The following is an 11,911-nucleotide window of genomic DNA, read 5'->3' on the forward strand; positions in this document are numbered from 1 at the left end:
ATGTCGTAAATTATTTTACGATCACAACTCAAAAATTTTATAAATCGCAGTTTATTCATCGATCACAAATCAAAAAATTTATAAATCACAATTTATTTATTGGTCACAAATCACAAATATTATAAGTCATAACTTCTTATATAGTTACAAATTATCAATCACATATTAACAATTTTTTAGGTTACACATTATTTTTTTTGTCATAATTTATCTTTTTAATTAGTCACGTATAATTTATTGATCACAAGTTAATCAATTTAATGGTCAAAATCAACCAAATAATTTGTGACCACCACCAATACTTGCAATTACCATCTCACAATTGCCTCCTCTATCATTACCACCACCGTCGTCATCTCTAGATCCACCACCACGAAACAACCCCACCCGTATCACCTCACAACAAAGTCACCACCATCACACGCAGCACACTGCACCCCCCCTCTTACACAATACCACACCATCGCCACACCACACACACCCACACCACCGCCACGTCCTACATGCTCTAATCAAGGCCAAAAATTTTGATTTTAAATTAAAGACATCAAAAATCTTCCCGAGTCGGAAGGATTTTCGATTCTCAATTCACCTTAGGCTCCCTCCATTTCTTATCGACATCAAATTTGAAACCAAAATTCTCAATTCCATTGAAATTGAAATTTCTAAAGTCTAAATTCGTTAAAACTTTTAGGAATTTAAGAATTCGATGCACCATAAACAAATGCATTGCAAGAAGGATTATCTCTTGCCGCTAGTTCCTAGTGTGGTTTTAGAATGATGTCGCTCGCCGCGCCGAACACCGACACCACAAGGGTTTTCAATGTTAGGCTTCACTCGTCGCCTTGCTACGTGCCGTCGCCTGTCGCCATTGAATGAGGTGGGTGTCAGAGCTGGTGTGGGGAGGGTTGGGATGCCAAAACAGTAAGGGTAGGATAGGAAAAGAGGGTGAGAAGAGAGAGTGAGAGAAGAGTGGTAATTGAATTTTAGGGTTTGGGATGAATATGTATATTTAATTTTGTAATACAATTATTAATATTTAAAAAATATGATTTTTGAAATAGTAAACTTATTCTATGATTTATGAAATGGGATCTCTAGATGTATTAGAATCCATAATTTCGACTAAAAATAAAGTTGGACAACCAATGACGGATTTAGCCGGAAGCCCATTACCCTCAGCCCATTTCAGTTTTTTTATATATGTATTTTTTATTTTTTTACATGTTAGTTCGACTTAAAAAAAATTTAGTCAATTCCGTCCTCGGGGACGACAGAGTTAGATAAAGACGCGAGAATGAGGTCCAAAATTAATTGGTCAAGAAAATTGGAAGATTAATCATTCATATAAGATTTTGTGGAAATTACATAAAATCAGGTACTTAAACTTTCAAATTCAAAATTCAGGAGTGAAATTTGTTTATGCAAAAATCAGGTTTGAATTTATTTAACCACCCACGCCACCACAAAACCTAATCCCCATCACAGTGAACCCGTCTCTATTTTCCTCTCTATTATCTTCTCCCTATTCTCTCCTCTCTCAACAACAGTGGTAGCACCGGCAAGCTGATTGGTACCTTGCAGCGAACAACAACGAGGCGCTCCTCTCACATAGGACGATTATCTTCTCCTCGACAGGTCGATTATCTTCTCCTCGTCTCTCCTTTCACATTGGACAACAGCGAGGCGCTCCTCTCATGCGATGATGTTGAAGATGGGAAATGGCAAGAGGCGGTCTGGTGTGCGGTAGTGTTTTTGGTACTATGAGCGGTACCGGTACCTCTAGCAGTGTTCGGTGTCGTTTTCTTCAATAGCATCCAGGCGTCTGATTGGGAGTTTGTTGATCTATATTTCAATATCTCCATCCATTTTTCTTATTGCTGGGAGAATGTGAATTGGAGCCTCTTGCTAATGTTATCGTTGGACAGAGAAGTTGGGGTAGCTGGTGGTGATTGGTGAGGTCAGGGAATTGACAGGTGATTTGGACAGAGAAGTTAGGAATTTTTTCGAAATTAGGATTTTTTCGAAAGATGTGCTGCATCGCTGCTCTTCAGATAGAAGATGTGTGGCAACCAGTTTTGCAAAATGTTGAGCGGCGATTTGTTGCGGGAATCGTGATGTTGTTATTGATGATGTTGGTAGTGCTTGTTATGGTAGCGATGGATTTGGTTGGTGTCTTGGGTGGTAATGGGTTTGGTTGGCAATGGATTTGGATGGTGTCTTGTGCGATGACGGTGTCTTGCATGGTGGTGGACTCTGTACAGTGTGGATGTGGGTGCGGTGATGGCGTTTGTGGTTGACTTTCTTGGTCGCTGTTTTGTTGGAGGTTGTGGTGAAGGACACGGTGACAGTTTTTGTTAGTGATTTGGTTTAGGCTGCGATGGCGTGGTTCAGACTTGGTTCAAGCGGCGATGGTGTGGTTCAGATGGCAATGGTGGTGGGTTTGGTGGTGGAGTATTTGTGACCATGTAATGAGGTGGATCGAGATCGGTGTTTGGTGTCTGTGATCGACAATTAATCTGTGACCTTAAAATTCGATTATTTTATAACTAAAAAATAATTTGTGACCATCAAATTCAAAAAAGTGACCTGTGACCTATAATATTTTGGATTTATAACCATTTGTGACCTATAATTGTGACTCGTGACCTACAATTTTTTAGATTTGTCACCAATAACATAAACTGTGACCTATAAAATTGATGGATAAATTGTGATTCGTGACTACGAAATAATCTGTGACCTATCAAAGGTTTGATTCGTGATTTCGAAATAATTTGTGACCAATTAATTTGAAGATATGTGACCAAGGAATAAATCTGTGACCTATAAATATGTACATGTGACCTATAAATATGTACATGTGACCATTAATTATATAATTGTGATTTTATTATATTTAATTAATAAATATTTTTAATTAATTAGATAAAATCTGATTTTTGCATTAGTTAAACTTTAAACATGATTTTAAAACTGTGCATAGTTAATACATGGTTTATGAATTTTTCCTTAAGATTTTTGTCTAATTTTGTATTAAATGGTGGGCCTGAAATTTGGTTGACGAATGTTATGTCCAATAAGAAAGCCCAAAAATATTCTTTGATTACTGGGCTTGTTGACGTCAAATACTGTGGTGGTTATTTTAGCGAGCCCTATGATAGAAACTAGAGTCCAACACGAACGCAGGAGGTAAGGCTGTAAGCTTGGGGTTGGCTTGTTTGTAGTTTTCCTAAACTCATCTAATTAAGCGTTATTTGATGACTATTAAAATCAAATTTTTAATAGATTTTAATAAAAGTAAATAAAAATATGGTTAAAATTAATTTTTGATTTTGACTTAAATTAAAATATAAATTTTGATCCCTATTAAACAGACTAAATTAATTAATCAAATTTCATAATATTCTAAATTCATTGAAAAATCAAGCTTAATCTTGTTTCTATTAACAAAATGACATCCGATTTAAGAAAATCCGCATAAGTAGTATTCAGATCCACACAATAATTCAAAAACTAAGAGTACGGGGAAAAGTCAAAAAGGAAATATCAAAAAGAGTATGAGCTTGTTTGACAGGGTTATGTTTTTGTTTTTACTTCTTGTAGAATGACTTCATAAAGTTATATTAAGTCAACTTCCTTTAAATACTCTTATAGCTAGATAAAGCACTATCAGAAAATTATTCAAACTTGTTCAAAAACACCTTCTTAATCTCATAAGTAACTTTTAACTTTTCAAAACTTCTAGCAAATGAGCCCTTACATAACAAATATCAAATTCAAGGTTTGTACTTGGACTCATCGATCATAACTTGCCATGTGGGCGGAATACTCTTCCATCTCTATCTTAGAAGTTTGTCGCTTAAGTAGCCAAGAGTGAATAATACAGAAAAAGCACGACAACAAATGTATCTTACACTTCTACTAGTGTGGAAGATTCTCTTATCTAATTATTTACTTGGATGCATCGGGTTTAGAGCCGATATTTGAGTTCATTTTTAGTTTCTATTAAAGAAAATAAAAAATGTTTGGGGTACTTAATATTACATCTTTCAAGTAATGGTTGCAGTGTAAGGAATTCTTATTTTACGAGGTTCGAACTATACATGTCATCTTAATCTTGCCATTGTTCAATATTTTCTAAAGATGTGAACAGTAAAGAGTCGATCTCATCTTATGATTGACTCTGAATCTTAATAAAAAAAAAAAAAAAAAATTTAATTCGAACCAAGTACTGGAATTTGCCTAACGTCCTACCATTTAATGTCAGGTAATTTTATTTTATATTCCCGGTTTGCAAAGCAAGAAGAAAAAGATTTAAGTGGTCCTGTCTCGATTGTACGGGCCTAGGATCATCGAGCATGATGAATATTGCCATGTAATTTCACTTTTATTCATGTGATTAGAACCCTAACAACGTGTCAACAGCAAACACCAATTGTTGTTATGATTAGGCTGTCCTTTACTAATTATTCAATTAATTAAGCTAAACCTACGATTTAATGCTATTAATTATCCACCGTTCAAAGTGATGAGTGATCTATATACCATACACTATTCATGCATGCAGGTCGTGGTTGGCCATGTGCTTCATGTCCATTTCGCAGGGCTCCTACTTTTTGTAGAAGATTTTTTTTTCGAAAAAGTTACTTCATTCAATTTTTTCAAAAAATTCTTTAGCCCGATATATCACTTTTAGAAAATTATTCAAACACTTTTAAATATATTTTTTGACTTTTCAAAAATCCTGTCGAATTGGTCCTAAATGACAATTTGTAGCCTTTTCTTCTCTATTCAGTGCAATTGTGACATTCTGTAGTTCATAATTAAATATGTTAGAATAAAACATTAATTTATTTTTATTATATTTCTTTGCCTTACTCCTCCGCCAATAGGCAATAAACCCACCAACGACCAATGTCGAAATGGGTGGGTAACCCAACGACCTAGTTCATGCTTGAGCTGACCTATTAAAAATACGATTAAATCCATCCTTGGCATTCTCCAAAAATATATATCAGATCAACTCTCGAACTTACGATTAATGCGAGTTACATCACTTTAACTTATCAATTCGTACTTCTTAAAAATATATATAATTAAAAAACTAATCGGCCTCTGTATAGAGATTCTCAATTTATAGTGACATAGTCAACACTACGTGTGTCAGGCTAAATTCTCTATAATGTTATATCTTTTATTATTAAAAATACAATTAGGACCCATCCTTGGCATTCTCCAAAAGTATAGATCAGATCAACTCTCGAACTTACTATTAATGTGAGTTACATCACTTTGGCTTAACAATTGGTACTTCTTAAAAAATATATAATTAAAACACTAATCGGTCTTTTTATAGAGCTTCTCAATTTGTAGTAGCATAGTCAACACTACGTGTGTCAAGCTAAATTCACTAGAATGATATATCTTTTATTATTAAAAATACAATTAGGACCCATCCTTGGAATTCCCCAAAAGTATATCAGATCAACTCTCGAACTTACAATTAATGCGAGTTACATCACTTTAGCTTATCAATTGGTACTTCTTAAAAAATATATAATTAAAAAACTAATCGTCCTCCGTATAGAGCTTCTCAATTTATAGTGGCATAGTCAGCACTACGTGTGTTAGGCTAAATCTTATAAATAATATATATAATTTGGGCTGTGAAATTCGCTAGAGTAATGTGTGTTCTACATTAAAAATATATTCTATTTACTAGAATGGTATATCTTTTATTATTTAATAACGAAACTAAGAGACAATCACCTATTACAGTACGATGTTCATAGATAAGAAATTGAATGCTCTTAATTATTTCCACTATGAAGTAAACAAAAATGAGCACTCCACTTGTGGAGAAAAAATCCATGTCAATCACAAGTACTTGCGTTATCTACGACCTGACATTTTCATATGCTATAAAGAATATATAGTCAAACAGGCTAAAAACAGGTAGTTAGAGACGGACAGATTCGACAGAAAATAGTTGGCTATTTTTTAAAATTTTTATTTTTCAAAGTGTCCAATCACGTTTCGATATGTGTCTACCCTGTTTTTAAACTTGTCCCTGTAGCATTGTTGTTCTATAAATTAAAGGTTTTATTATGGGGCACACAATTATCTCTAATAAGGAATAAAATTTCATATTGATTATAGTAAATTTATTTATAAATATGAGTATTTGACTACTTTCTTAATTGTGTTGACATTTTAAATATTATTAAAATTTAGCAAATTGAATGAACATACGTATCAAGCTCAAACTTCAGCTGCTCTTCCAAGGGATGTGGTCTTATCTTCTCATAAAAAAATAATAATTATGCTAAATGTACATTTCATAGGCAACATCTTTGTGTACATTTCATTGTATGTCAAAAAATATTGGTCAGAAAGTGTGTTTTTTTTTTTAAATGCTTAATTATGTATCGTGCCATCGTGGCACGATGTCAAAAAAAAATGTAAACAACGATGCTTTGAAAGAAAAATGGTAAATTTTGTATGGGTTGTTCTATCGAAAATGGTAAGCACATAGTTGCAAATCTAGGCCTCTTTGTCTTGATTTCCGCGCAAAGTAATTTCCTCCTTTTTTTCTTCTTTTTTTCTTTACTTTTCTTTTTTTTTTTTTTGCTGAGTTTTGTGCATACCATATGCATGCGGGTTTCTTGTTTCTTCTTTTTATACTCACAGCCCGATTCCTTTGAAAAAAGTGTTCTTGAACAAGACTGGGCATTACAAATTCGGTTCAAGTTATTGTATACAATGTGGGTTTTTTCGTGGGTTCTTGTTGGGGTTTACACGGGGAGTGGCTTTTGGGTTCTGTCAGTTGACTACTTATTTTGCTAAAATGTAAGTTAATCAGGAGATTAAAAAAAAAAGAGAAAAATGCACATTACTTTGATTTGATGATCTTTATAGCATATAATGATGGCCACGTTTTTGTTTATATTTTAATTACTGTTTAGATTTCTTTGATGGTTCTTTTCTCTTCCTCAGATTTTGTTGTTTGATGATGTCACTAATGAAAGCAATCAAAGCATCAACTATATTAACGGACTTGATATTCCAGTATGCTATGGGAGCTCATCTATTCTTTCAGCCTCAGCAAAACTATAAAGAGAGATGCTTCTTGTCTACCGTTTTGGTGGTTGATTCAACTGATACCGAGATGCTGTTTTTCGTTGCAGGTCTTTCAAACTAAAGTTGCTAAATTAATTGCATACCACGTGTTTGATATATTTCCTGTTTCTTTATTAGGTTTGGAACTTAAGGGCACTGGTGTATTTTTCTGGTGATCTGAATCTATAGCATATAAATTGGTATTTGGTACAGAAGAAATAATTAAAGAAACAGAGAAAGCAGAGTAAAGAAACAGAGTGAGAGTGAGAAAGAAAGATAAAGAAATAGAGGCGGTGGTGGGGGTGGAGTCAGATTGGTGCTAATGAGAGTGTTCTCTGTTTTGGGAAATAATTTAGTGTGGAGAGTCTGTTGGGTGTCTCCTGGGCTGACTAGGCTCGCCCGGAATTTGTGGGCTTTGCTACCGACCAAGGGAACAACGTCTCTGAGGTTCTCTTCCCATTGAAGCCACCATTTGTTTAAACTGAAATTTTGCACAAACCCCATTTCTCCCTTTTTTTTTTATCTCGAAAGTGCTCGGTTACTGTCAAGATTCCGTCATCCAAAGCATATATACTTCCCTCTTTGAGGTCCCATTCCTCCTTTTGAAGTTGAGAAAATTGGCTATAATCAGAAATTTGGTCCCCACACCTGGAATCCTTTGAAGTTTGCCATTTCCAATTTTCCACGACTCCTTTCCTCGATTTTAGTTTTGTCCGATCATTTGGGTTGTCTACAGTTCAATCTGAGGCAGTATATATTTCTGTGATCAATTGAGAAATTTGAAGTATAGTTTTGAAGTACCAGAAGAGAAATACAGATTGAGTTGCACCAATGAAGTTTATGAAACTCGGATCCAAGCCCGATTCCTTTCAGACAGATTGGAACAAAGTTAGGTAAGATCCATATCTATCTAAGAAGATCTATTGTCGTTTTTACTTAGTTTATAGTGATGCACTGCAACTGTTTAACATAAATTTTCTAGTCTTAGATGTCTTTTGCTTTACTTAATTTGATTTATATTTTGTGAAATTACCTCAGCCCTTTTCCATATAATGTTGAACTTTTCAAGCTTCTGATTTGTTTTTAGAGTATCTGTAGTGCTTCTGAGCTTGTTTAGGGCAAAAACTTTCTGTTCATTTGGAAAAATAACCAGTTTTAATCTACCAGTTTTAGAGACTAAAATATGTTGGATAATCATTGTTAAGTGACATAGGTCTAATTTGTTGTATTATGTAAAATAGCAATTAAGATGATTCCAATGACTAAGCAGCCATCAGATGTATTGCATTGTAAATTTCTGGGAAACTAATTTTGTTCTGACTAACCAATACTTGTACGTTCTTAAGATGACTTGGTAGACTTTTTCTTGAATTCGATTTAAAGAAAAATACTCTATACAGTGTTGTCACTAAAATTTGACAGTGTGTACACCGAATGCACGTTGATACTGTAGCTGAAGTCAAGGCTTCAAGCCATAGTGATTTGACAGTGCCTGTATACACTTTATGTCCTTTCTATCTGAGTCTTTGTTATGCGACCCATGTTTTGTGATTTTAGAAGCTCTCAACTGCTAAATTTTCATAACTCATATCTACTTCGAAAAAATGTAAACATTTTGGAATAAATCATCTTCTGCAGATATGTGGCTACTGAATTGGCAGCGGACATCGTGATTCATGTAGGGGATGTGAAATTTTATCTGCATAAGGTACAATGATTAATAATTAATGTATATAATCACGGCAGCTGTTAAAATTTTCGTCTCGGCAGCTATGCCTTGCTGGCATTACCGAGTCTGGACTTCTCTGATAACTTAATGTGATTCTTGATTGTTATTCTTACAAAGCATTAACACCTTTGTTGCCAGTTCACAATCAAAGAAGAATTTCTTTTATAGATTAAAGTTGATAAAAAGGAAGTGAAATGTTTTTTTTCTGTTTTTTGGCACTTTCAATGGAACGGCTGCTGAACGTGCCAGTTGCTCTGAAATTTGTGATCTGCTGAGCACTAAAATAAGTTTCAATTTTTGTCCCTTTTACCTACTTCGACACCCTAATTGATGTGTGATTTCAAAGGGTATATTTAATTCATCAATACTGATTTTTGCTGCTAAAAATGAGTTATGCAGTTCCCTCTTCTGTCTAAGAGTGCGCGTTTACAGAAGTTGGTTTCTTCATCGGATGAAGGAAACAGTGATGGAATCTACATTCATGATATTCCAGGCAGTTCCAGTGCCTTCGAAATATGTGCCAAGTTCTGTTATGGAATGACAGTTACCCTAAATGCTTACAATGTTGTTGCTGCACGCTGTGCAGCAGAGTATCTGGAAATGCATGAGACAATTGAAAAAGGGAACCTCATTTACAAGGTTGACGTTTTTCTCAACTCCAGCATTTTCAGAAGCTGGAAGGACTCTATAATAGTTCTTCAGACTACAACGTCTCTATTACCATTGTCCGAGGAATTGAAGTTAATCAAACACTGTATCGATGCTATTGCTTCGAAGGCCTCTGTTCATGTTTCCAAAGTGGACTGGTCCTATACCTATAACAGAAAAAAGCTCCCTGAGGAAAATGGGAATGATCAGGGCTGGAATGGTGTCAGAAGCCGAATGGTGCCAAATGATTGGTGGGTTGAGGACTTATGTGAGCTTGAAATAGAGTTTTATAAGCAGGTTATTATTACCATTAAAACCAAAGGGATAATATCTAATGAAGTGATTGGAGAAGCTTTGAAAGCTTATGCTTATAGAAAGCTGCCAGGCTCTAGCAAGGGTGTTGTGAAATATAATGATTTTTCAAAGCTTTGCCCAATATTAGATACCATTCTGTATCTTTTGCCTGCAGAAAAAGGCAGTGTCTCGTGTAGTTTCTTGCTGAAGTTGTTAAAAGCAGCCATTTCTCTCAATTCTGGAGAAGTGGTAAAAGAAGAAGTGGTAAAAAGAATTGGGCAGCAATTGGAGGAGGCTTCTGTGAATGATCTGTTAATTCGAGCTTGTGAAGGGGAGCCAACTATGTATGATGTCCAAATAGTCCAGAAAATACTTGAAGAATTCATGATGCAAGATCGAAATGCAAAAACTGAAATAGGTAATGAGAACGAGATTCAAGAAATTAGAAGTCCGGGGATCTTATCAGAAGCTTCAAAGCTTATGGTGGCAAAGCTAATTGATGGTTACCTTGGTGAGATTGCAAAGGATCCTAGTCTACCTTTGTCAGTGTTCATTGGTATCGCAGAGATGGTTTCTAGCTTTTCTCGACCTGCACATGATGGCCTTTATGGGGCAATCGATGTGTATCTCAAGGTAAAATCTCTTATGCTTTCTGCAGAATATAACAAATAAAAGAGATAATAGTCACGGACATTATTTGCTGTCTACCTAACATTTATCAGCATCTTACTAAGATAGATCTGTTCCCCTACAAAATTCGATTTTTATAGCATTTTCTGTTTCATGTAAAGAAAAAGGAAATATAGATGTTGATCATATCATAAATGATAGAGCGATATTATGAGCATAAAATATGATGGTTGCCATTTGCTAGACTTATCATCAACTGAATCTGTGGTGGTTGCGTAGGTGCACCCTGGGATCAGCAAGGGCGAAAGGAAGAGGATATGCCTGCTGTTTGACTGTAAGAAGCTCTCCGCAGATGCATGCATGCATGCGGTGCAGAACGAGAGACTTCCTTTACGTGTAGTCGTCCAGGTGCTATTTTTCGAGCAAGTCCGAGCCGCTGCATCTTCTGGCAGCAGCACTCCTGATCTACCTAAAGCTATTAAAGACCTCAATTGTGCCTCCTATAGGAGCTCAAGGTCAGCAACAACTAATGCTGATGAAGATTGGGATGCTGTGGCTTCTGCTGCAGAACTCAGAGCCTTGAGAGGGGAGGTGGCTGCCTTACGAGTGGGGAATGGTGTAGTACATGAGAGAAATTATGGAGATAATAAGTGTTATTCTGACAAGGCTGCCATTAGTAAAATTAAAGGCCTAAATATGTCAAAAAAAATATTTTCCAAAATCTGGTCGAGCAAATCGGGACTGGCAACTGAGAATAGTGGCTCTGATTCTTCAGAAAGTCTTGGATCTGCCAACCTCGATGAAGCTAAGTCGACGCCCACGAGAAGAGGGAGGCATTCTGTCTCCTAACATAAAGAGTCCGGAGGATGTATTTTTGTGGTAAATTACATTGGCAGCAACTATATTTTCATTCTAATTCAATCAGACAATTTATATAGGCCAACCGGCAGTAATTTTTCGTCATATTTAGTATACAATATTAAATAATAGTGCACGATATAATAAACAAGTATCGACTATCGAACCCACTACAAGTTACATGGGATAAAAGTAAAGTTAGAAAAAAAAATTTAAAAAAAATAAAAAATCAAAGATTTATCCTCAGAAAATAACTTCGAAATAATCGCCGCATCTCCTAGGATATTCCGGCACCCTTGTTTCCCATATCCAAAAGTCCTCGCCGTATGGAAGCCAACAAGAGTTACAGTAGATAGATCATGATAACAGATGACTTAATTTTTTTAAATTGAAAATAAGGAAAATTTGCTAGTTAGATGGCATTGTTGCATTAGTTAGGAACAAGTGAAGGGCAATCCACTAAACAAATAATTCCAATAGGTATTTTCAAGCTAGTCGATATTTTTCACAATGCAATTCATAAAAACAACAGGGTTGATCACTCGAGGATAGAATTGATTCCTCAGTGTGTCAGAAATGCACCACATCTTAATTCAACTCGGATGAGCTAACTCTTCTCTTACAATATTG

General features: G+C 35.3%; 1 protein-coding gene across 6 annotated transcripts; it reads left to right on the forward strand.

The window, feature by feature from the left end:
• Positions 1-6,431: 6,431 nt before the first annotated feature.
• LOC111375823 (BTB/POZ domain-containing protein NPY2-like) lies at positions 6,432-11,362 on the forward strand. Of its 6 annotated transcripts, XM_022998728.1 has the most exons (6): positions 6,602-6,852; positions 7,000-7,190; positions 7,261-8,015; positions 8,761-8,830; positions 9,251-10,426; positions 10,703-11,272. In XM_022998728.1, exons 3-6 carry the CDS (start codon positions 7,954-7,956, stop codon positions 11,270-11,272), a joined length of 1,878 nt encoding a protein of 625 aa, XP_022854496.1. In that variant the 5' UTR covers positions 6,602-6,852; positions 7,000-7,190; positions 7,261-7,953. The 6 variants fall into 6 exon arrangements, with proteins under 6 accessions (XP_022854497.1, XP_022854498.1, XP_022854496.1 ...); XM_022998729.1 differs by lacking the exon at positions 6,602-6,852 and adding an exon at positions 6,432-6,526 and having other exon boundaries at positions 7,000-8,015; XM_022998730.1 differs by lacking the exon at positions 6,602-6,852 and adding an exon at positions 6,546-6,577 and having other exon boundaries at positions 7,000-8,015.
• The last annotated feature ends 549 nt before the right edge of the window (positions 11,363-11,911 follow it).

This window comes from Olea europaea, unplaced genomic scaffold (assembly GCF_002742605.1).
Source record: "Olea europaea var. sylvestris unplaced genomic scaffold, O_europaea_v1 scaffold1422, whole genome shotgun sequence".
Lineage (NCBI taxonomy): Eukaryota > Viridiplantae > Streptophyta > Magnoliopsida > Lamiales > Oleaceae > Olea > Olea europaea.